At 43.0% G+C, this 26,086-nt stretch overlaps 1 protein-coding gene across 1 annotated transcript; it reads right to left on the bottom strand.

The window, feature by feature from the left end:
- Positions 1–7: 7 nt before the first annotated feature.
- Positions 8–23,660, bottom strand: LOC125330123 (vitellogenin-2-like). Its single transcript, XM_048312983.1, has 35 exons — positions 23,624–23,660; positions 22,676–22,696; positions 22,346–22,497; positions 20,423–20,532; positions 19,980–20,229; positions 19,685–19,833; positions 19,116–19,266; positions 18,857–19,014; positions 18,611–18,776; positions 17,989–18,114; positions 16,761–16,979; positions 16,136–16,353; positions 15,924–16,021; positions 15,360–15,484; positions 14,640–14,741; positions 13,929–14,048; positions 13,648–13,837; positions 13,216–13,309; positions 12,267–12,452; positions 11,918–12,062; positions 10,909–11,137; positions 10,650–10,825; positions 10,071–10,391; positions 9,737–9,784; positions 9,490–9,576; positions 7,913–8,125; positions 7,678–7,820; positions 6,233–6,371; positions 5,395–5,530; positions 3,997–4,183; positions 2,504–2,595; positions 1,937–2,034; positions 1,698–1,857; positions 444–605; positions 8–311 (listed from the first exon to the last, which is right to left on the bottom strand). Exons 1-35 carry the CDS (start codon positions 23,658–23,660, stop codon positions 196–198), a joined length of 5,124 nt encoding a protein of 1,707 aa, XP_048168940.1. The 3' UTR covers positions 8–195.
- Positions 23,661–26,086: the final 2,426 nt, after the last annotated feature.

The raw sequence follows: 26,086 nt of genomic DNA, 5'->3' as shown, positions 1-26,086 counted from the left end.
GCGCGCGTTCACAGAGCAGCTGTTTATTGAAAGGGCACCCCGGGGACGGGTGCCAGGACTGTTTCCAAGATCTCCAGGGGAAGAACCAGAGCAGAGCGGCCTCCCGGAGGGGACGGGGCTCATCCCCGCTGCCCGAACCAGCCGTGCCCGCGGGCGGCCGGGCTGAGCCGACCCGGAGCGGATCCGTGCGGGGGCTCAGGCCGGGCACGCCTGCTGCTGACAGGAACACGCCGTGTGAGCGGAGACTGAGCTCACGACGTCCTCGGATTTCTGGTCCAGCCTAGGCTGCCCATCCAGGCTGAGAGCGGAGTCTAAAGGAGGGAGAAGAGCGGGGTTGGTTATATATCGGGGAACTCCTGTGTTAGTACGGTGCACTTCACGGTTTTTTACAGAATCCCAGTCAGACATACTGGTCGTGTTGTGCACAGGGTCACCAGACTCACCGGCTGGAACGCAGTGGAAGCCCACGGAGACGGGAACAGTCTGGGTTGCTAAACAGCCCTTTACACAGCGAAGGACTGGCTCCACAGAGAAGCATTTTGTTGCTGTCTTCTCAAATGAAACCGGCTTCTCACTTTTGACAAATTTGTGCTGCAGCTTACAAGCTACAAAACATGAACCCTCTTAAAGCCTGCACAGAGTTTAGATAAATAACTTTCTGGACTTAATTTGTAGAATTAGCAAACACTAAGACCAATGGATAAACCAAGTGACAAGCTAGATGAAGCTAATCTGGTTGAGGTGAATCAATTTTCTGTTAAAGGCTCAGGCTGTGAAAAAAAATGAGGCATGTGAAGCACAGTTGCAAGGACAGAGGCTTGTCAGATGGGATCTAAGTGGCACGCTGATGTCCAAATCAAAAAAGATACATGTGAAAACCTTGGTTAGCTGACACCCAACTTTACCTAAACTAAGACAGTGCTTCATTTCAGGGCAGTAATGGCTGCTAGACATCCATATATTCACTTCTGCACTGTGAGTAGCATCATACCTGCCTTGCCATGGCTGAATAGTTTAGTCCTTAAGGCTATGATCCAGGCTTTCCTGGACCAGTAACCCCAGGGAAGCTTGGTCTAAGAACACATTACAAAAAGGCCGACACATACCCAGAGGATTGTGTTCCACACAGAATGTATAGGGCACCCTAATGTAACCAACACATTCATGTTGGTTTTATGTAGAACGTGGATGGCAAAAACCATCAATCATCCCTGGGCTGAAGTTTTCATGTTGTGTTAATCTCAGCCCAAGGAAATTAAAACAAGTTTTTCCCACCTCAAATGTCCTCTAGTTTGATAGTCAGGGGTAGATATGATTTTTAAATCTAAACTAAAAGCCTGGAAGTAACAGGATGAAAATAAAGAATGAAACTATTAAAGATGACATAAAATTACTTTTGTCAACAGTCAAACTACCTCCTTTTCATACTAAGTTACCATCTTAAGGAGTTTTAAGTTGAACACACAAACTCCAGATAACTACAAAATGCATAAGATCTTGATTAAAAAAACACAACAAAAACAGTGAACTACCAACCTCAGGAAAACCAGGGTTTTTTTTCTTCTTTTAGTCTGCAGCCACTAATCACAAAACCAAAAAATGAGATGACTGTGCTACAATTAATATAAATCACCTGTTCATGTGGCTAATTAATTAGTTGAAGGCAATGATATTAATAGATGTTAGAATCTTAGTACCTCCAGCACAGGGGTCTTCTGAGATGATCCAAGAGTGACCAAAACTCACAGCATCTTTAGCTAAATATCCACCGGGTGTTTGATATTCTCTTTCCACCTCAGCATCATATTTTCCACAAATGCCACATGTTTTTCCAGCCATCCAGAAAGCAGCTTGAATCTTTGTGGAAATAAAGAAAAGTTGCATGTAAATGCTTTTCTTCTGAAAGTAAACCCACTGAAAGTAACTTAAAAATTACCTCAATTCTATGCCCATCATAATATAGTTTATCTATGCCATAATCTGGGGCTTTTAGTGCCAGTCCTTTCTTTTCACTGCTGATCAGCATGCTTGCAGCTGCAACAAAAAAGCAAAATAAGATATTTTCTAAAATGAAGTGACTGTTCTAGGGTCCACCCTGAACCATTTGTTAAGTTCCTGGGGACATAATACACACTCTAAAGAATCTTGAAAGAGATGGGGGGAAGGAGAACGACTACTGCTCCCTGCCCTGGGAAAAGCTGAAGTCACTCACAAGGGTGGCTGTACAGGAGACATCTAGATGCTCATTCTGTGGTCTCTGGGATCAGCAAAACATACCACAGCCCTGCATTTTTTCGTCTGTGCAAAGATGCACAGGATCAGCAACTCTTTCTTTGCTCATCTTTCTTGCCACCCACTATAAAAGCTTGCATGGAAGTGTATTAAAATCACCTAATTGTTTCTCAAATTAGGATGATCTTTATCTTGTGAAGTGTTTGAAGGATCATGTCCTTTCCTTCTTCAAAAGATCCAGAAAGATTAAATATAAAGGTGTGTCTCTTACCGGAATTAGATGTGTATGGAAGATCTCTTGGGGCTTGGACACCATTAATCTTCAATTGGATGAGTCCATTGGAAACATACATGTCAACCTCACTTTAAATAAAGGAAATTAGTGTAAACAAATGCCTACTCAGCTCATAATTTCCTGTTCTGGTAGAACTATCCGTGCAGGATGCTCATATCATTCTGGCATGAATCACCTCCTATCCTTTAGGAGGAAGGTTGAGGGGGCCCAGGACAGTGTGCCAGGAGGATTGCTCCCCGTACACCTTCCCCTGGCTGTACTTGTCTCTGAGTGGCCACGGCTCTGGCAGGAAGACAGCAGGCTACAGGAACCTTGCTGCAGAACAACCTAATTGCTATTACCTTCACATAAATTGAAGGTGCTTTACATTTCAAAGGAAGATTGGGTTCCCTAGGGCAGTTCTCTTACAGCCTAAACACTCTGTGTACTGTAGTATTTTCTTCAGAGCAGTGTTTGCTCTAATGAAGAAATATGAAGCCCAAGCACATCAAAAGCACATTCATACAATTGTATGAAAAAATCAGGAATGATTCAGTGATGAGGAATGTCTTTATCACAAAAGATACAGTCTATGAAACAAAGATTCTTGTGTTCTTTCACAAAACAGGTGCAGGGAAGACTAGATTCCCTCTGTTTCTCTAACATTATGGCTCAGTTAGGCACACATTTTTCAGAAATAAATAATTACTGGTAATGAAACCTTACAGATAAAAGTCTATTTATGTGCTTTGAAGAACACTCACTACAATGATTTTAATATGCATAATCCCATACAATTTAGGGGTGATTGCTCCAGGCTGAAACAAAGTGTGTCTTAAGTTAATTTCAAATAGATTAGAACATTGTGTGCCAGCTAGGAGATGTCCTAAGAGAGTGCCTCTAATCTGGGATAAGTAATGCCCTTTTCAGCTATGTCCACTTCTCAACAACCCTGCTGTAATGAGTGTGGGTTCTAATTTGTTCTAATTATTAGTTTCGGGTAGAAGGCCAGACTAATGATTACAATAGCTCCTTCTGGATTTATAGTTTATGTGTCTGCCTAATCACGAAATCCTGAAATGAGACAGTTAAATTCTAACAAATGAATGAAGAATTTGGGGCAGTAAAGTCTTTAGGTTACTGTGAACCTCAAATATATTTCAGAAGCACTTTTAAAAGACAGTCATGTGGCAGGTTCAGTTCATAAACCGAGCAGAAACACCAATTAAGTGTAGCAGTTTGGTTCAAAATATCCATGACTTACTTATTTTCCTTCTGTGAGATAAGAATTAGGAGAGAGCAAAGCAGGCACAAAACTTAACCATGCCATGTCCCCGAACCCCAGTGACACTCCTAGATATCTTTCCATTGACATCAGTACTTTCTGCATGAGTCTAATGCTAACACCAGTCTGCCCTACCAATTTATAACATATTCATATAACATATTCAGCTTGGCATCTATTTTTTACTAAGTTTTTGATCACTTACTGGCTGGCGAGTCTGACATTTATGGCTTTAAGGTCAGCAGACTCTTTGAGTCTTTTCACCATCACGAGGAATTTAAGCTCTGGACTACAGTCCTGCACCAAGACATGGTAGCAATTTGCAGGCATTGAATAGTTAAATTGAACGCCATTGAATGTTGTGATCTTATTTTGGAAAACTGTACAATGACCTGGAAAAAAAACCAGTAAAAAGTAAGCATTTTATAATTTATATAAGACAGCTATTTTATTTCAGTTTTGTAATTAAAAGAAAAAAAAAATCTTCTGGTTCTACATGTTTCCATGTAGAAGTGAATTCATTCTGTCAGACGAAATACTAGATTTTTTGCAATACAAAAGTAGAACTTTGTCAGTCCCCAGGCAGCAGCATAACCCCCCATGATTCAGTCATTGTGTGAGATGAATTCTGCTTACAGCTGGTGCTGGTGCAGCTCTCAGTTTGTGGCATTTTGGCTTTTCTAACTTTGTTGTAGTCAAAAGAATTTCACAGAAGGTGATAATAATTCACATATCATTAACACTAGAGAAAGTTCACTAAAATGCTGATACCTTTATTGGGTTATAACAAGGATTAGAAATAGTTAGAAGATGGGAAGGAAAAAATAGCACACTACACTTTTCTCTTTTTCACTGTAATAGCTCTGATTAGAAATTATTTTACAACAATTGTAATTAATACAGATTAGTTTTGATGTTTACCAAAGAAATACCAAAGCATCATGGAATGGCTTGGGTTGGAAGGAACCTTAAAGATCATCTAATTCCAACCCCCCAGCTCTGGACAGGGATGCCTTATAAATATGCACGGTATGATATTATCCCACTGATTCCAAGCAAAATGTGACTCCTTATTGCAGGATTACATAAAGCTTTTAATTTTAAAATTTACCCTAAGTAAGTATAATGTGATTAGCTCTTAATACAGCATTAATCAAACAATAATCCCTTCAAAATCAGAGTGCAGGATTTGAAATTAATGGGTATATTTTTGAAGCTGTTTCAGCTTCTACATAACAGTGCTAATCAAGCAGAGCACCCCAAATCAGAGGTCACTTAGATATCCTTCTCACAAATTTTGTAATGTGTTTTCTTCACAAACAATTTCTTCAGGGAAACTGAAATGGATGCATTCGGGAATGGATGTATTTGGAAGCACTATTTGGCATGGAACTGAAGGTTTAGTCTTCCTGTTATGTCTCCTTTTCTTTATATCTTTGCAGCCTCACAGATTTTCATACAGATTATTTGTTTCTATCTGACATCCAACTGATTTTTAAGTGAATGAATAAATAAGTAAAAAAAAAGTTACATCCAAAGTATAAGTCATGTTTACAAAATTTGCAATGTCAATCAATCCCTGTGCAGATAGTTACTTGCTGACCTTTAAGACTTCCAATGATTGAAAGTGTTGCTTGGGAAAAGACCTTCCAGTCAGAGGATGGTAATGTTGAAATTGGTATACCTGGATGTGAAGGGACTGGCAAGGGAAGCCTGATGGCTGTGTCATAAATTGTGAGCTGAAAATCAGGCAGAAAACAAACATGAATGGAAATGCAAAGTACAGTGTAGAGATAAGGTAGCATTTTCCTCTAATATTCCAAGAGAACTGTGCTGACTGAAATCTAAATTAGCATCTGGATTTAGGTCAGCGTGAAAAAGAAATCAAGTCCTCTGTGTACAGCATGAAATAGTTCTACAGTGTGACACATCTGCAACCAATGGAACAGCACTGCTATAAATGAGAGTCACCAATTTGCGGCTTTTTGGGTAGCTGTACATCACATTTGCTCTCAGGCTGAACACTTTGCTTACCTGAGATGCACACCCTCTTTCTGCTCATACATCAAGTGCTGCTCTTTGGCTGTCTCAACAGCCTGGTTTTACTACTGTCTTTTCCAGAATACAGGAAAAGCTATCATCTGTCTGAAGATTTTGGGAGGAGTGGTCTTTGTAATAAGCTATTGTTAACGTGCTATCAATCACGACGGCTGTACTCTAACGTGTTTCTTATTTCATATGCTTGCATGCTACATAAGAAAGACAAATGTGTTGTAAGATATTTTGATAGTAAAACCACTGCATGAATATAATGTCTTGTGAAGGCAGTTTCTTTACAGTTTTTTTGGTTTTTTAAAAAAATCAATGCATTAAAAAAGCTATTAGTCATCTATTTCCTGAGTATTGACTGCTTCAGGATAAAAGATAGTGGAAATAATTACCTCTGGCAGCTTAAAGACAATATCACAGGTTCTTGGAGATGTCAAAGCCATAACCAAGGTTGCCTGGTGAGAGGGACCAAGCTGTTGTCTTTGGGAAAAACCAAGCACATAGGCAGCTCCTGGAAGAAATGAGTATAACCTGAAAAAAATGAAGTAAGTGATTAAAACTCTCTGTCTTTGAAAAAATTGGTTATTATTTGTTCACATGAAAATACCCCCATAAAACAATATGCATTCTGTGTTAGACATGTTTTGCATCAGGGTTTGGTGATACATGATGTTGTTTATGGAAGGAGGGGCAGGCAAATTTATTTTTTAATTGGTGCAGAGGATCTTGAGAGACTGGATGGGAGACTGATATGAGAAGAAATGTGTGGCAAACTTATTTTAAACATATTCAGACTTTAAAATAGGCATCAATTACATAAGCCCCCAAATAATAACATGCTAAAAATATTAAATTAATATTTCATATTGATATGTCAGTCCTGCAGTTATAACTTCAGGCAAGGATCCTTTTCCCACTAAGACTGTCAACAAGCTGATGGAGGGGTCTCTACAAATGAGGTTCCAAACAGGCTTGGGACTCAAATAGAGAAATACAGAAAATAATCCTTTATAAAAAGGCATAGTCTCAGAGCAGAAAAAAACTAAGTTCTGTGGCATTGCTCCAGGATAGTCAATTGGATGGTTTCATCTCCTTTAATAAGAGCAGATAACAGCTTCTGGTAATTCAATCTAATGTAGAAAGTTACCCTCTTCAGAAGACTTTAACCAAATGCCTTTAATGTGAAAATTTTGTTGTGTGTGTGTTTAGTTAACTGAGTTTCAGTACATGTCTGTATTTTGGTAGCACTATGACAAAAAATAGGCTTTGGTGTGGGTCTATATGTTATTGCAGGCAAATGCATGGAGGGATACAATGAATGAATGAATGTGACAGGTATTTCAGGTATATGGAGACACACGTGAACAGAATCCAGCATCTACAGTTTTCTCACACTAAATGTCATAAAACATTTTTTATTTAATGTGCATATGCCTTATAGGAAGTTTTTGTATCACCTGCTTCAGAAGCCAGAGACAAGGTGCCTGCATTAGGAAATTAAGTAAGAGCCTGACTTCTTCAGAGAACCAATGTCAGGCTTCTGCTCTGAGCCTCCATAAATCAGGAAGCATCAGGAGACCAATCTCCTAAATCAGGCACTTTAAGTTACAAGTCTACAATAGATTAGGTGAATCCCATCATCCCAGGTGGTTTTCTTGCAAACTAAAATGCAGTATGCTTTGAGGGAATGAATGCAGAGAAAGCAAACACATGTAATCTGATTTTATAATATCTTACTGATTAAGGGGAATTTTTCCAGCTTGGAAATTGCAGAACTGAACCTGTAATTATTTGGAGCATTGACATACATTTTTCAAAAACTAAAATGAAATCTCACCATCTTGCAGTTGTTCGGATTATTGAAGGCACTTTTAGCCACTCCAGCTTCATCTGCATAGCTGGATAAGCAGCAAATTGTCCTGTTGCAATCCGAGTAGCAATGTGGTAGTCCTGGCAATCTTTACCCCATTTAAGAGAGCCCTAGCAGAGGGAAATACATAAATTTTTGCATAAAACACAGTAGGATCCTTATGCTTCATTTATATTTGAGCTGATTGATATTTTAAACTTACTGATACTCTTCGGTAATTTATTACTGAAGCATCAGCACAGAGTTTCCATCTACTTGGTCCTGTGATGCTTGAACCAAACATCTGTATTCTCCACCTCTTGGGTTGTGTATCAGTGTACAGGACAAGCTGCAATCCTGTTGGCTGCTTGTTTCTGTGGATGGCACGAAGAACTGCAGCCAGTATCGGTGGCTTGCTGTCTCCCAAGAATTTAGGCTTAGGTGAGCAGAGAGGAAGTAGAGGTCAAAGACATAAACAAAGCGTTAGAATTACAATAGTACAACCACTGGCATGACCTATGCAAGTAGAACTGTATTGGGAATTTTTTTGCAAAGTACTTTCAATGCAACAAAAAAAGCATGGTACTGGATAAAGAACTGATATGACCCAGCTCAGCACTACTCTCTTACCCAAATTCAGTCAAACTAATAGCTTTTTGATAAAACTAGCTTGACCACCTGTTTAAAACCATGATAGTTTGTATTGTCAGGGGGATCTGTTCAGTGCAGTCCTAAGTGTGGTACTTGCACGAGGAGCAGCACATGGCCCTGTTCAACGCTGGGCCCTTGTGCCCAGCAGCAGCACCTGCCTGAGTGTCCTACCTGAGCTGTGGGCAGAGTCCCCGCCTGGCCAGGGGACAGCTGCAGGGGGAATTTGCTGTGGGGCAGCAGGTCCTCCCTGTGCTGCCAGGTCTGAGTGACAGAGACACACCAAAGGATTGGGTGAGACAGAGCTGGATGGGGTTTAGTGGGAAGTGGGGAAAGAACAAGGCTGTGGCTGAGAAAGAGTTCAGGGAAGTAGTAACATGGTGAAAAGATGGACAAGAGAGGTGAATTTAAGCTGCACAGAAATGGTGGGGGAGAAGGTCGACCTGGTTTCTTTTTTTCCCCAAGCTACTTGCACTAACCACTGGGAGCTGCTGCTGCAGAAGGGATGCCCCAGCAAAGTAAGGCTTATTATGTTGTAGGCAGGTAGGTCATTGCCTGAAATGTGTGAAATTTTTCTTTGTTAAAATCTGCTCCAGATTCCCTCAGTTCTTGTAGAAGGACCAGGTACTATTAACTATGTTCCCTGCACACATTCCTGAATAAACACCTGGATTGCTCTCAGAGTCGGAGCCATGCTCCTACTCAAGGTTTTTTCAAAGGCCTGTTACGGTCCTGCTAACATGAACAGAAGGACTCTTCAGTGAGAACCTAATGAACAAATGAGCAGCAGAGTCAAGTCCTAAACTTTTACAGAAAGATACACAATAAAAATATACCTGAAACCAGATTCTGATCAAGCAGGTCAGCACTACTAAATTGTTCTTATTTTTATAGTGAATTATTTACTGAGTAAGACAAATTTCAACATATACAGCAATACATTCCAGTTTCATTCAAAAATGCCTGTATTGAGTGAATATTAAATAACATTCAATGACCATCCAATGTGCTCACCTTTATAAAACAAGAAACAGTTCCGTTTCTTTCTGTATACCTAATATGCTAAATCACTGTATTTTTCCTATTCTGTTATATACAACAGCTGGAAATGCAAAGTAAATATTTTGATTTCTTGCAGATTAAGACACTCACCTGAGACGTGGCTCTAGAGATGCCTTCATCACTAGCTGAAGAAGAGGAAGAGCTGATGCTGATGTTCAGGATTTCCCCTCCTGGGTCCTGCAACAACAGAGAATCACCTTGAAGCAGGTGCCTACCGCTGGAAGTTGTTGCAGAATCAATTTATCATATTTTTACTCTCAGAGAACTAGGGTCTAATTGCAGCAAAGACAGAAAGAGTAGTTGTACACCCTGGTCCCACTATATGCAGTAAATGTACCTGTTCATCCGCTGGCTTAAACAAAAACTGGTAAACAGGTGCGTTTGCCTGTGAAAATAGATAGTGTGTAAGAAGACCCAAGAGAAAATAAGGAACTAACTTTTGATAAATGCATTAAAAATTTCCATACTGAGTATGGAAAACAAAGCAAAACAAAATTGAGTTTTTTAAACATTTTACAGTGAAATATTCTGAAATGTCAAAATTCTGATCCGAAATGCTTCAGAGAACCAGAGTTCATCTTTCTTTGGTTCATGGTCTATGAGCACAATTTCCTGATGTACAAAACAAATTACTATAAGAAGTGTAAAAAGGTCCAGCCAGAGTGAATTACCTGTTGGTTGGAATATTCACTGTCCCCACTGCAGTGCCTGTCCCCAGAGTGGTCTTGGCTGCTGCTGCTGCATGCTTTGCTGCTAGCAGAGCTGCCACTGCTGCTCCTGCTGCTGCTCTTGCTGCCACGCTTCTTCCCAGATTGCCTTATTTCATTTGTCCTATGATGGTTTCCGGGCTCTTTACCATCAGCAGAGGAAGCAGCAGAAGAAGAGGATGAACTGGAGAGGTGGGATGCACTGGGCTCTGCCCAGAGGCCGGTATCTGCATTCTTGTACTCTCGGTTAATCCGTTTTGTGCGGCGCCGTGTTTTATTTGCAGCCTCCAAAAACAGTTGAAAGCATCATGAATTTATAGCTTGTTCTGTAACATTTCCCTGGCTGTCAGACAAGATGCTCACCACAGGCTTCCAAGGAAATAGTACTTCCTGTCCCCACACACTGCAGAAGCTGTACCAGAACTACTCGGGCCCATTCCTCCCAGCCCAATTCCTTGCTTTCCCATGCCACCTTTCCACAATGGAAACCCTTGGTTTCATTTATAGGAAATATTTCCCTCTCTGATGCTCAAAGTCTCTTACCGTGAACACATTTTCAATGCCTAGAATCTTCTTCAGTTTAACTTGAATGTCCTCATACGGAGATGCCTCTCCCTCCTCCTTTGACCCTGAGCTTGATACCTCAATGATTTTGGAAGCTGCTTTGGATCCTGCTTGAACCTCCAGCTGTATTTTTTCAATATCAGCATCTGTACGAACTAAAGGCAAAAGCATTCCAGGATTGTGCTGCTTGAGCATTATTCACTGTGATTGACAGAAAAACTTGCTATTATGACTGTACCTGGCTTTAAAATTATTTTGGCTTCAAATTCTCCAAATAATTTGTGCAGATAGGTATTTCTTAAGAAAGCAGAATTTCGTGATTTAATGCTGAGACAAGTAGAACATCCCAAACTTTCAAATTTTCTACAGAACCTGCGTGAGTAAAATCTTCTTCCTGCACTGTTGTGATGTGCCTCTTCTGAACCTTGCTGGTATCCTTTGGATATCACATTAAGAATACTTCTTTGCTGCATTAAACAAAAATATGGCAGATAAAGTCATTTTCCAGCAAAAAAATATTGTCCCAGCTCTTAAAATAATTCCTCCCATTAATGAAGAGAATGATGACAGTCCTGCTTAAAGAAGGAAGCAACACTTAAAATTAGAGATCCAGGAACTGGAAGCAGTGGGGTTTCATGCAAAGTGCTCTGTGGAAGAGGGCAGCTCTCCTGCCCCCCTTTCTCAGGCAGTGCTTCACAAACACACTTCCCAATGAGAACCTGCAGGGCTCTTTGGAGGGGCTGTTCCTCTGCATTTAAGGATTCTAGCCCTCCTGCTGCAAGCCAGTGTAGCCCTCCCATGCCAGCCTCAGAAGCTGAAGAGCACATAAAAAAAAGTTTTTCTGCAATCCACTGCAGGGATTATCTCAGGATTTGGGAAGAAAAATCTACATCCTGCCCTATTTTTCACACCATTTTCATAATTTTTCACATTATTCTGATTCAGGAAAAAACCAGATATTGTACAAAGGATGTAAATTTCAGGCACTGTCTCATGGCTGCAAAGAAATACGAAGACATGCCGTCAAAGCAGCCCTGCCTGCGTGCAATGAAGAAAATGAGTGGACTGTGGATGATCATGTCATGAACCCATTGGGCCTTAGGCTTGGTTTGAGAAATATCAGGGCCCTGTTGAATCTCACCATTCCTGTATTTGTGATCTGGTTTATGACAACGTCTGTGTCAGGGGTGCCCAGCCCTTCTGATGAGCTGCCTGTCTGCAGTACAAATGGTGAGAGGCTCCCTTACCTTCCAGCTACCAGGTCTTGAAGATCCTTCTTTTGACTGCAGTAGGTGGTCAGAGATACTTGGTATTTCTCCTTTGGGGAGAAGTTGGGATTTCTTTTCAGAATCTTCTTCTTCCATGTTCCTTGAAATAGCATAAACTTCACTCCTGTGAAGGTGATAAATGGCACACAAGTAACACCTTCTGATTTCACTCTACCCCTCTTTGCTGGTGCAAAAAAGACAGTACTAAGCTTTATGTGGCTGCCAGGTATGGCAGACCTTAACAACGAGTTGTATATGTGTGATTTTATAACAGGGAACTCACAATCAGTAACACAGAGCAAGCAAAATGCAAAAAGCTCTTCTGTACCTCACAGCTGCAAGCTCAGCCTCCTGATGGCAGGGAAGGGTTTCAATCTTCAAATTTTTCTCTTTCATATTTATCCTGGCATCAAATTTCATTGTAGTGTTGGCACTGAACTCTGCACGAAATTCAAGACCACTCTGAAAGTATTGCGTATTAATCCCCATCATTGCAATCGTATGAAAATATGCTCTGAAAGAGTGGAAATAAAACCAGTCATAATTACATAATTTTATGCATAAATTTAACTTTGAAATGAAAAATTACATTTTCATGCTGTTCTGTTTATTGTAAGACCCACTACGGATGGATGAAGAGATTTATCACAACAGGATAAGCAAAAAGCTGAAAAGGTGAAGTGATTTGTCTGAAAAGCAAAGCTAACATGGGCCTTCTGACTGCATTGTCACTGATACATGGCTTGAGGACAAGCTAACTCCAGACTTCTGTAGCTTCAGATTCTGTCAATTTTTTTAATATTATCACTACTTTTATCATTGCTGTTAATGTTATCATTATTATCGTTATTACTGTTATCATTACTGTTGCTTTTGCAGATCCAGAAGCATTCCCCTTTCCCCCCTGAAATCCTTCTGGCTTATGCCAGGTGATGATGTGATTCTGTGCTGAAATTATAAAAACCTTAATACCTAAGATGACATATTTTCAGATATTAGTATCTTTAGTCACTGGAAACTACAAATGTGAGCATTTTTAGCAATGGCAGAACAGGACAATGACCTGTGGGATACCATGCACACTGCTGGATTTGCAGGGTTGTAAAGCATCAGGGGATTGTGTTACTTTCTCATAACTTTGCTGCTCTGGACTAGCACATTTGTCCAAAGTATGGGACAAGTAAGATCCCTGTATAGCTACATGCCACCACATATCTATGTCAAATATAACTCTAAATATAAATGCTTGTGTATGCGAAAATAAATGTAATTTTTACTTTGGCCTGATGTCAGCATGAATATCCACCTTGGCTTCCCACAACTGTGAGGGTCTAAAATTCTCAGATACTGGTGGTGATACCTTTACATCCACTGAAAAAGACAGACAGAAATTACATGAACAGAGAAACAATAAATTCTGGGGATATAATGCTTTCAATAAGCATAGTAGTCAATGCAAAGGCAATGCTTTTACATTTTGAAATACTTTACATGGTTATTTCAAGTTTGCTAATCCAAATTAGAGTTATACAAATACATCTCAGGTGAAATATGCTAATGACTCCTCAAACCCTTTGGAGGTAGCTGGTCACTAATGTTTTGACATTACTGGCGTATTTTTCAAGAATATAGCAGGATTGAATTTCAGCAGAGGGATTTGACCCACAGTTATTGTGGGGCAGCTGCTCAGTTTGGCAGCCCAAGCTCACCATCAGCCGCAGCCTGGGCCACCACGGCCCCGCACAGCCCGAGCTCCAGGGGCAGGCCAACGATGGTGGGGACGATGTGCCGCATCTCACCCACCATCACCGGCAGGGCCCATCGGCCTGAAATGCCTCTCTGGACCTCTTCCACCACTTTTTTCACCACTGGCTGCCAGTTTGATGATCCAGTTAGACTCTGGAAACAGAGAAGTAGGTTAGGTAAGAGGAGACACAGAAGGCAAATCATTCAGCATTGCAGACAAAAAATTCAACAGCCTTGTCAGTACCATCATCATCTGTTGAATGGCATCTTTGTCAACGTCAACAAAGGCGATATCTTGACCCAATATTTTGATGTAAGCAGATATCAGGGGGTCTTCAGGTGGCAGTTCTTTCCAACCCAGAAGCTGTCGTGTTAAGGAGAGATGGGAAGAAAGCGAAGAAGCAGAAAATGTCACTTAAATGGAGTAATGTATTAGCAAAGAGTAGATCCCATCTGAAGGATGAGAACTGTGTTTCCTTAGCCAAAAACCTAATAGACATCTTACAGGTCTGAACCGATGTGGCTTTTCTTATATTGCATATCTGATTTCAGAGAGAGTTTCCCTATGTAAGGGTGAGGTAAGGGCTTGGTAATTTCTGCTGCTGTAAGTAGTAGGTGACACCTAAGGACTCATGAAGGAAAACCTTATTCAATAACCCTTTTAAAAGAGAAGAGCAACCACTTAGTGTCTTCTAACATACACTTTAAAGCATTTTGGCTCCCAGCAGCATCCTCATCTTTTGTACTATACATTAAGAGCTGACACGTTGAGTGAAAAGGTGGCATCTGTTGAAAGAGTAAGTACAATGTAAGTAGAGCTTTCCATGACTGAACAGGATGACTGACTCCTTTCTTCCAGAAACATGGAAGGGATGCCTCAGTGGGTGGGTGATGCAACCCTGGTGCTGTCAGGAGCTGTCTGTTGCAGACAAGTGGGAAGGGTGCTCAGACATACCAATTTACCCAGCTCCTTCAGGGTCTTGTACGTTTCATACTCAGCAAAGGGGATGTTCTGCTTCCTGATAAGCTGGATTAGGCTTTGTGACCGGAAAGCCACCTGTAGGAAACAGAGTCAGGTATCACAGCCCAAGTACAAGAGAGCTCAGGAAAACCCTTGTGCCTGGTATTAACTCACCGAGGCCACACGAAATACTTGTTTCATGAAGCCATTGCATTACAAGGACATGTCTACCTGGCGGATGACTGCAGGCTATGGCTGCAGATGCTGAGGACGTGCTGAGCCAGCCAGCCTTAAATTAGTTAACAGGGATAATTTTAGGGTAGTGCAGAACACAGCCCAGGCTGCAAAGCTTGCCCAAGAAGCTGTGTAAATTTCTGCATGCTGTTACATGGAGCTTTGTGCTGCCCTGGCTGTACTGCTGGCTGAAATTTAATTTCCCTGTACTTATGCAAAATACCCTGGATCCCATGTGACTTTAGGTGGGCAGATGGATGTTCTGCTGTGTAAGCTTTCCTCTGCTTCTAGATTTACATGCCTATACTGGGTGTGTTCATTGATGAATGTATATGTCAAGAAGCCCAAATAAAAGAAGAAGCCTAAGTAAAATCATAATCATTATCTAAATTTTCCCTTCCACATCCACCCTCACAGCCAGAAATGGAGTTAAACACTGCATCACAGTCCAAAAGCTGGCTGCCTTAATGCAATACTTACCTCAATAATATCCGTTGCAGTGTTTGCATAATATCCTCTTACTTTTGTGATTATATCAGATGGAAACATGGTACTGGGACTGTTCATTAGATAGACCCTCCAAATGGCACCAGCCTGATATTGAGCTGCCACAGGAATAAAAAGCAGTAGAAATTAGGTTCTCTGAGGTGTCTGGTGCACGTAAGCCACCTCAGGTATGTGCTGTAGCAGATAACAAGGGGTTCTGTCAGGATTCAGTCCCACAGGTCCTCAAGTTTGCAACCTCAATAGGAGGACTTTGTCCTAAGGCAGAGCCAGCACAATCCCAGGGACTGAAGAAGGAGGCCTAAACCCATTTGCAAGCACCACTTTCCTCAGCAGATACCAGAGATTTGAGAAAGAGCCTCAGGGAATTTTGCACGTGTGCTGATTTAATGTGCATGTTAGGAGGCTCTTCTGCTTTTTCTATTTCAAGAGTGCACTAAACTCACAGCTCATGGTTGGATTTTGGATGAAAATCATAGAACACAATAGAGGTATTTGGGTACCTAAGCTGAGGAAGTGCACAGGGCAGATGGTACTCACAGGAATAGTCGCTGATCTGAATGACCTTGCTGTAACGATAGCTCAGCCTGTCAAGTCTGGGGCCCAGGAGTTTAATGGCAACGTTGCAAGCAGCAGACCTGAATAATAGAGTTAAAACCATATGAAGAGAGCCGGCTGTGACCAAATTCTTAGAAAACTGCAAGAAAAACATCTCCATTTGCTACTAAAAATGTACTTCTTCATCTACTTACAGTTTATAGAGCTGTGGGATCCTGCCTGCTGCCAAAGTCTTCATGTGTGAATATGCAAAACTGGCTACTTGCAGGCTGGGCTCTGTCAGCAGTGAGCTGGCCAGAGCTGCTACTGTTGGAAGAGCAGGCTTGGTTTCGAAGAGGACAACACAAGCCACCATTCGGACATTTGGAGCAAGCGTGCTGTCCATAAAGACCTGGAGAGTGATTTCCCTGACCTACAGGAGGAAGATACAACCTCTGAGTAGCCCATAACTTCCCAGTGAGCAGTATTTCCTAAGCAGTGCATATGTGCTCTGCAGTGAATGGAGAACAGAACCCTAAACAAGAGACGTGAGCACAAGTCCTGTCACTGAAAAGGAAGATATTGCTGGGTGCACCATGAACCCAGGGAGAAACACCCGTTAGGAATGGGCCCAGTATTACAGTGACTAAAGCAAACTCTTTCCCAGGATATCAGCAAGGATGGGGTGATGTCAGGAGTTTGCAGCGTGGGCAAGAGGAAGACCAGTAACTGAGAAACCTACCTGGAGTTGCTAACATTACCTGATGGTTTTATTATTCCTGAATCACTAAGCAAACCCATACCCTTTAAGATATTTGTTTAAGTGATAATTTCAGTTACTTTTACAGGGTCTTTTCTTGCAATTTTCCTTAAGGCCAACAGAGCATCAGCATGAATTCTGTTTGGTAATGAAGCTGCAGCTGAGGAAAATGTTGGCAAAAACTTCAGGATGCGTTTGATACTGGCTGGCTCTCCTGCATTGCCAATGGCTTTCAGGGCCAAGGACATGTCTTTGGCATCACCTTTGTTGGTGGCTTCAGTAGCAAGATGGTGGAGTGGCTGAAAATGAAGCAGACCATGTTAATCTTACCAGGTAATGATCTTGTAATAATGCATAAAAATGTGCATTGCCATGGAAAGCAAAACAACTACTGCTGCAAATCCCAGAACAAAGCTGTTCAGACTTTTCTCCCAGGAAAAATCTCACCATCATTATCAGGATGCCAAACATGGGCCACACAAATAAACTTGATTTTCTCCTTGCACGGTGTTGTAATTGATTTTGAATTGTGCCTGAGCCTGAGTGTAGGAGACAATCCCAGGTGGGTGCCTGCACCAGAGAGTCTGTTGCAAGTTCAAAGGCAGCGCTGAGCTGATGCCAGGTTCAGTTGTTCCCTGGGCCACCTCTGCCAGCCCTGCCAAATTGCACTCGCATATTTTTCACTTCTGATAGCAATTTCAAGTTTACTTGAACAGGTTTGTTGTTCTGAGAAGAACATTACCATTCTGGTGGCTTGGCTTTATTTCACTCTTAGAAGATTTAAAAACTTGTCAAACAGCAGCAAGGCCTTCTCAGTGGCCCTGCTGAGCAAGGAGCTGGAGCTGCGTAGTCCAAGGACAATGTCCTGAATATTTCTGACAGTGAAATGCAATTGTGTAGCAGGGCCTCCTTGGAAGCCCTAACCTATGACATATCCAGAGCTTTGCATATATTCACACTTCACTGCTTTTTTAATACTTCTCTTAAGTACACTTTACCTAATGTAAAAGTAGAATCATAGAATCATAATTATTTTGCTTTAATCCAAATTTTGTCACACCTAAACTCAGTTTAAGGCTGGTTACAGGATCTGTTATCCCCCTGGGCTTTTAGCCCTACATTTGAAATTCTGGACTGTTACAACCTGATTTTTCAAAGGAATCAGCTCAGTGTTTCATTCTGTCTTTGCACTGCTAAGAGTGAGGCATGCAAAGAGTGAGTTACCTAATTGCCAGCATTGTAAGAGCTGAATTAATGACATTTTAAAAATTTCTTCACCTTTTATAATAAGAAATGAGAGTCACGTACCTGTAGAGGTTCATTTGGACATAGTACAGCCTGAGCACAGTATTTATTCACAATGCTACCATATCCTAGGTAAACAATTATCCTATGCAACACTATTTTCTGGATTTGGGGACAGGTCAGAAAAGTCTGCAGAAGGAAGAAGTATCATTATTTACTGTTTCTACTGATTAGAGCTATATTTATCAATAAGTGCATTTGAGAAATAGGTAAAATTGATTTGTGCTTTTTCTAAATAATTTCAGGAATTAAATCAAGTACTAGATATTCAGCTACAAGAAAATTTCGTAGACTTGCTCCAGTAATGCTGTATGCACGTTAGATATTGGTTACATTGTATTATTTTCTAGAATTTGTCCTTTTTTTTTTTTTCCCCGCTTCTGATTTGGCAAAAAGAATCAAGAGCAGTTTTCTTATAATTTGTGGTGTTTAACATCAAATATAATTACAAACTTTTGGCAACAAGTATTTGGGAGTATTTTCTGAGGAATTCCCCATTTCTGTTAATACCTTGCATTTTACAAATTTAGAAGTAGATATGCTGTATCTTTCACTTATAATCCTATGAATTCACCTTTAAAAATGAGTGAGAGGGGAAATAGATGGAAGAAGGATCTGTACTCACTGAGGCAATTTCCAGGGTTTGTTTGTTTGGTGTAACAAAATGGAAGGCGAGAGGGAGAGTTGCAGCTGCTTCCCAGATGCTCAGCTTCTCATCATGGATTTTTTGCTTCAGGAATCTGAATGTGTCAGTAGTTCCAGCAGCACAGATGGCGCTCAGGAACCAGGGCCTGCCAGGGAGAGGAGGATTCAGTCTCCTCATTGCCCAGTGTGCCTCTGATCAGAAACCCTGGCTGAAGGCAACAGTTACCTGTAGGGGAGTTCATTGACAAACTGCAGCCACAAAGACTCGATTTGATCGAGGGTTGCTACACGAAAAAGCTGGATCATCTGTAAGAACTTGGCTGAAGCTTCTTTAGTGGCTCCTTTCTCATTATTCTGAACTAATTGCCGCAGCGTTTCTGTTAACTGTGGAAAAAACAGTTGGAAGGATCCGTGTCTAAAGTAATTATGTGATGATCTGTTAACTTCATAAATAATGGAAGTGTGTGAAAGTAAGCCTCTAATACCTGTAAATCTGGATTTTTAATTCTTACTAGAGGAATTGGCATCTGGGGTAGTTCTCCAGAGAAATTGTAATGAAGATTCCCCTGGTTTTGCAGCTGAGATGTTGGTGCACTGATAGGAGACCTTTTAACGTCGACCAGAGACAGCTGTTGTCTTCAAGGGAAAGAGGGAAATGCATCAGTAGCCTGTAACCACACTCTGTGCATGGAGGACTTGTACAGCATTGGAGCAGACTGAGGGGTACCCAGAGGGACTGCAAATGGATCGTGCACTTCTCTGTTCATCCATTGCTCACGATTATCTGGAAAAGCCATATGACTGCAAAAGCCTTTGTGAGAGTTTGCTACATTCTCTGAGAGGTTGGACAGATGTTTCAGGGGACCTAAACAGTAGGGCACATGCCACCTGAAACATCCTGGGCATCTGGGGTGGGCATCCCACAGGCTGTACAGTGTTTTGGCCCTTGGCAGCCACAGGCCAGATGCTTCTGGTTATCTCAAGAATCAACAGTAAGTATGTTTTAGGCATCTCCTCCTGGTTATGATAATGTGAGGACACACACAGTTCCTACCTTGCCTCCACGACTGCTGCCCCGTTGGGTTCATTGAAAGGAGAGATTTGGTACACCTGGTCCGACATAGCAGATGTCAACGATGCCCCGCTGTCACCATACTTCATCTGGTAGATGAACGTCACTGTGCCCTTAATGTTTTTTTCTTTCTAGAAGTGCAAAGAGACCCACTCAGAAACAGGAACGGGGTGGTCAGCCCAGGCAAGCCAAGCCACCTACGAGCATCAGTGCAACGTGAGGGCTGAGCAGTGGCTCATGGCCGAGCAGGGCAGCGGTGGCTCCGTGCTTCTCGTACCAGGGGGCAGGTCGGGCAGGGCCGGATGTATGCCATTCCCAGGTTCTCCACCGCTTTCTCCTGGCAGTCTGTCAGGTCCTTGCTTTTGGAAATGGTGGCACGGTTATTCTTGCTGTCGTCCTGGATAACGTATCTGGTTTGGCAGATGCCTTCAATCCCAGCCTGCAAGCATTGGTTAAACACAGTGAACTTCCCACTTGAAACAGCAATAAAAAGGTCAAAGAAAACAGTCTGGGAAGTATAACTTACTCTTTAATGATAAAATGTGAATAAAAGTAAAATCAGAATGGAAAAAACAAACCTCCTGTAGTTCATACACATTTTGTGACTTTTTGATGGTTATCTGCATCATGTTTAGAATCCCTCTCACTAGGTTGATGCACAGAATGGGACAGCCCCCAGGGGCAAAAATACTTCCAACCCTTCCTTCAGTGTATTCAAACTTAAAGGGCTGGCTGAGACATGCAGCAATAGTTTCTGAGAGCCTTGAAGATGGAATGAAGGGGTCAGTGGGCCAGAAGCCGTTGTGTTCCTCCAGCTTTGGTGATCCAATCTGTGAACAAAAACAGGAAAACAATCATACTGTTCCCCATCAGTTTGAAACAGTGCTATAATAGGGGAACCGGACACTTCTTATCCATGGCAAAAAAGTCACTTGTCCAACATTGCAGGAAACAGTTTCCAACTCAGACTTCTGTGCTTGGCCTAGGAAGCATCCTTGAAAATACAAACTTCCATGAAGGATTTCTGCCAGAAAAATAAGATTATGTGAGCAGGATCCAAAAGTTCAGCAAGTCATGAAGATTATAGGGTGAGTGAAACACCAGCTACCAGCAATCAGTACAGACAGGATACTCACTCCTTTCCCACAGATGACAAGTGAGATCTCCTTTCAGTCTGCAAGGCAGCCAAGCCATTATTGCCAAAGCTGCCTGCCTAAACACACAGGGACTGTTCTGGCTGCTGCTCCAGGTCCCAGCACGTCCCCGAGCACTAAGGCTGTGGCACAGCTGATGGGGGAGCAGAGGTGACCGCAGGAGCTCACACCTTTGGAAGTGGCTGACATCCCTCTGAGCTCCCCAGGCTGTAAAGCTTGTTCACAAGTCCTTGACTGCTACCTAGTGGGAAGCGTGTGCCCGCATGCACAGACCTATCCAGTCCCATACTTAAACACACCTCCCACCCTCGTGCATAAAAGTACATGTTCCTGCGTAGAGAGAAAAGGTGTGGGCTCTGTGCTCTGTTTTATTTTAGGCATTCATCAGCAATGCTGAAAGGGTGGCTCGCCTCTTGTCACATTTTCTCAAATTAAATCCTACTCAAGACTGTTGTCTGCAACTGCTAATATTATAGCGACTCCATCGAGGTTACACAGAGCCTGCAGTTGCAGCAGTGTTTGAAGTTTGACAATAGGTATTCCTTCACACTGTTTCCCTAATATATGTGCAGGATGAGAGACTGAGAAAACTCCTAGGGCGAGTGCTAAGTGCACCTCTTACAGCTTTTCCCCCACTTGCTGTCTTCTTAATCCCTTGTCTGTGGTCTTTCGTGCCATGCCAGTATTTTAAGCTGTTTGTTTTCATCTTTTTGATGAGTAACAGTGCTTCCAAATCTGATATCATTATGCTAAACACAGGCATTACCATTAGAATTCTTCACATTTGAGCTAATGCCTATGTGAAGAACATCAAAAGGGGGATAATGGAGACAGTTGGGTCTTTCTCATGTGATATCTGAATTCCAGTGCTGAGCTTTTTTAGGCTATGGACCAGGATAAAAAACATGGATCTTTCATTCTAGAATGCCCACTTTCATACTCAGGCTTAGTGTTACCTTAGTAAAACTATCTTAAGGACATTTCTTTAATGCAGCTGCCTGCCATATTTTTGTAGGGAGATGAACCTGAGGTAGCTTTAGTCAAGGGGCTCAGATACTGATGGCAGCAGAGCTGGAGCAGCTCCATCTCCTTCCTGCAGAGGAGCAGGCTGTGAGGAAGCCTGTGCTCCCTGTAAGTCCCTGCCAGTAATCCAAAACATTCTGGATGCAGCTGCAGACCCTTCAGCAGTGCCCTCAGCTCTCCCCATCATGTCTTGCATGTACAGGGTGCAGAGCTCAGTGCCCATGTCCACACCTCTGCCCCCACTGGGGAATCACCACTGCCTGGGGGAAACTGCATGGACTGACACTGGGCTTAGAGGGTCATCCAGCAGTGGGTAGGGCCCATAGCTTTTGTGTGAGCTCTACTTCTTTTTGCCACTTATTTTGCCAGCCTGGAGGTGTGAACTGAGCTTCTATAACTGTGTGATAAGGGTGGGTGAGTAGGTGTGTGAGTGGATAGGTGGGCTCCTATGCCCACAGTGATTTACCTGCAGAAGGTGGTCACTGTGAGACACACGGCTGATCTCCACCTGGCTGGTCAGCCTCACCCCTGCCATGGCTAGGCTTCTGTCAGGGAACCCATGCACAATGATACTCTCATAGCTGTACAGGTAGGTCTTGCCCATATGAAAAACAGGCTCTGTTAGGAAAAAAATATAACAGAAACATCTTCTTGGCTGTGACTGTTGTGATGTTACTTGAACCAGCCCAGCAAAGAAAGGTGAAGCTGCCACTGCCAAAAAACAAGTGCAAGCAGTGGGCAAGGCAAGGCTGTAAGGGAAGGCAGCAAGGGAGCTGCTGGCAGGGGAGCCACTTACCGAGGTCCTGCTTCTGGCCCCCTGTGAGGAAGGAAAGAAAAGTGTTCATGAAAAAAAACCATTTCTATAGATCCTTTCATGTATTATTCATTAAGTCAGCGTGCTAATAGTTGGCAAACCACCAGTAATGGGGCTCACCCTACACCCCAGGACACTGAGCCCATGCCAGCCCTGCTCACTAGCTGCTGCTTGCTTGGCTTTTCTCCTGCTGCTGAGCTTAGCACAGAAATCTAATAGTTTACAGCTGAAGCTATAAAAGGGCTTCAGCAAATGAAGCTGTAAATATCCCTGAAAAGCCCCAAGGAGATGCAATTTGCTCAGGATCACAGTGGCTGTTACAGCTCGGCAGTGCTGGTAAAGCTTCAACTTACCCACGAGGGTGAACGCCAGGGCCAGGATGAGTCCCTTCATGTTAAAAGTGACTGAAGCCCACAGGGGAAAATCTGTGGCTTTTATAGAAGAATTATTAACAGGCACAGTGAATTTTGTTGAGTTATCAACTTCTTATCAACCACCCAACAAACCCTTTGAGGGAAAGGGGGTGGGGGTCAGGGCAATGGGTATTTTTGCTGAATCAAAACCATCACAAGTGCTGTTATTCTCACTTCGCCAACTGAATGCCTTGAAAGTACCTTTAGAAACAAGTGCTTAAAAGTATTAAAACATAATTCAAGCCAAAATTCATTATTATGTAAGTAAAACTACTAATTACCCTTACTCCCTGAAAGGACCCAGTGCTATTGCAGTCTGTGCTGACTTTGTCCAGGTTATCCTGACCTGACCATAAGACACAGAGCTTATCTAACTGATAGTGCCTCAGCAGGATTGTGCAAAACCCTGGGCAGCCCTCCTGTGACACTGTACCCACCCCTGCCCTGCTGTGAGTGGGACAGGCTGTCAGTATGGCACTGCTCTCTGGGGACGGGGACTTCACCCAGTAACACAAACCTCCCGTCACGGTCACAAAGGTGCCGCTGACGTCCATGCTGCCCTCACCTGGCTTCTCTTCCACGGCTGATGTGCCAGCCCCGTTCACAGAGGGGTGAAAAGAGGGGTGTTGATGAGGGTTGCCTGGCAAGGGGGAAGGGGTGAGGCTGACAGGTGTTGCAGACACAAAACCCCTTGGTTTAACAAAGGTGGACAACATGCAGACCACCCAAACTCTTTTCACATCATAAAACAAGGGGTGGCATCCTTACCCCATGGTGGAGGCCCCTTCTCTCACCAGTGGGCATTTTCCCTGTCCTTTTGGAGGCAACCCCACAGGTCTCTCAGGCTGCTCTTGGCTCCAGGGTTTGGCCTTGTTCCCAAGTCCCCCGTTCCCTCCAGTCAGGTCATGGAGCTGCTCCATTAGGAACCGGCAAAAGGAGGGCAAAGGCAGCCCCAGGACTGGGGGGGATTCACACTGGCACTGTGTGGCTACTATTTGCCTACCAACCTTCTCCTCTGTGGGTGGGGAACCAGAGCTGCTGCTGCCCAGCTCACTGTGGGAAGGAACTGGATTCAGTTTCTCATCAACAGACCAGTGGCTCCTATCCAAGACAGCTTAGTTTTTGTAATGCTGTTTAGGTGATGTTTGTTTATAATTAGCAGTTGGGATATAATTTGTAATGTCTGACAAACAGTGGATTTTGTTCCTAGATCAAAGATTGCATCTGTAGGGCAAAAAAAATTATTTTTGAAGTGTGACAAACCCTTCACCATGTTTTTACTGGCCCTATATTCAAGTCCTGATTTTTTAACCCTTTCCCTTGTAAAACTGGTAGCACATGATAGAAAGCCAAGCTATTTGCTAGAGAGTTGTGTCATGGCTTTGGAGATTTGGTAAATGTAATTAAAGTATTTGAGTATACAGCTACTGGCCACTAGCACTTGAGGCCCAAAAGCTATTATGGCATAGCTATGTGCAGCTGCACAGGTTTGGGTTTTTTCAAAAAAACCCCCAGCTTGCAAGAAGCAAGGACTTGAGGTCAGTGGCAGTACAAGCAGAGAGCTGCTGTGATGGCAATATTAAATGCAACAATGCTTGTATTCTCAAAATTATAACAATGTATCACTGAAATATTACACTATAACAGTGACTCCTCAAAATAAGGATCAAACAACAGTCCTCAAAATAAGGGTCTTCACTGGGAGCTGTACAGGCTGCACCCAGCTGCAAGGGCAGGGTCCCCCAAAAACTGCCAGCACTGCAGCCTGGGGCTGCAGAACCTTGCTCCCATCCCTCCCCATCCCTCCCTTTGGGCAGCAGATGCTGCATCCCCAGTCACCCCAGCCATGCTGCTGCCATGGGGCACGGTCATCTGTTCTTCTGCTTCAAGGGTCACCTAAACCTGCTGGCAAGGGTTTTGTCTTCAGCAATTTTTAAATAAAACTGAAACCTCTCTTTTTCTAGGTCATTTCTTCAGTACCTCAAGATCAGCTCCAAGCCTTTGCCCCCATATACTCTCAGCCCTTTTAGAAAGGACATAACCTGAATTAAAAAGAGAAAGGAAAAGCCCCAAAACCTAAGAAAATTATGATGGTCACAAAAAATTTTGCTGAGTCCAGGACCTGGCCTGGACAGCATTTCCCTCAAACTGTGCTCAGCTCCCTCCACAGTGGCAGTGGGGGAGAGGAGCAGAGGCTGAGGGCTCTCCACAGCCTTCATGAGGTGGACACCTACAGCCCACATCCTCCTGCAGTCCCACAGGTGCGCTGGCTGCCTTGGTGGTTGGTTGATGCTCACCCAGGGTCTCCTGCCAGGGTGGTGCTGCTGAGCTCATCACATCTGAATGCTGAGGCTGGAAGACAAAAATCCCCCCAAAACTGTGTTCCAGCTTTGGCACGTTGGGAAGAGAAGAGCCCCATGGGCTGCCCCCACTGGAGCTGGGAGTTCATGCCAGCATCGCCAGCAGAGCCAGGCTCTGGGGGCCACATAAAGCCCTGGATTCTGCTGGATTCAGCCTGAGGTTACCTGAAAATCTGTGCTTTCCATCACTGCTCCATGTGAGTTCCAGGCAAGGAGCAAACCCACCAGCTCATGGCTTTACTGCTGCTGCCAGTTCCCCTTCACTCTGCAGTGCAGGTTACCATGGCAGCATTTAAACTGCACAGAACCGTATACTTAGGCCTTTCAAACATATTTCTTTTGGTACTAAGGACTTTACCTTTCTGAACTGATATCCAAACAAGAAAACTCAGGTATATGCATCCATTGAAGGTGCAAAAGCTGCTGGGGAAAGCGAAACAACCCAATTTTTACAGAATGTTCTCAAGTGTTTTCGAAATCCCATTCACCCAGCGTGCATAATCAGCCTGCAAACACAGCGTTAGGGCAAGCAGAAAACAGCTTCCAGATCTGCTGGAATCCTTTGGGCTCCAGTGCTCAGGGCAGATGAGCCATGCCCACACAGACCTGTGGTGGGGGGC

The sequence above is a fragment of the Corvus hawaiiensis genome, chromosome 9 (genome assembly GCF_020740725.1).
Source record: "Corvus hawaiiensis isolate bCorHaw1 chromosome 9, bCorHaw1.pri.cur, whole genome shotgun sequence".
Classification (NCBI taxonomy): Eukaryota; Metazoa; Chordata; class Aves; order Passeriformes; family Corvidae; genus Corvus; species Corvus hawaiiensis.
The sequence above is the reverse complement of the archived record's forward strand: the minus strand, read 5'-3'. Positions and strand labels throughout refer to the sequence as shown.

Excerpts from the sequence above, each read along its gene's own strand:
- LOC125330123 (XM_048312983.1), bottom strand. The coding sequence starts at position 23,660 with ATGGACGTCAGCGGCACCTTTGTGACCGTGACGGGAG. Across the intron at positions 10,392-10,649 it reads GCATTGAAAATGTGTTCACG|GCTGCAAATAAAACACGGCG; the intron begins GTAAGAGACTTT and ends CTGTTTTTGGAG. Across the intron at positions 4,184-5,394 it reads AATCATTGGAAGTCTTAAAG|GTCATTGTACAGTTTTCCAA; the intron begins GTCAGCAAGTAA and ends TTTTTTTTCCAG.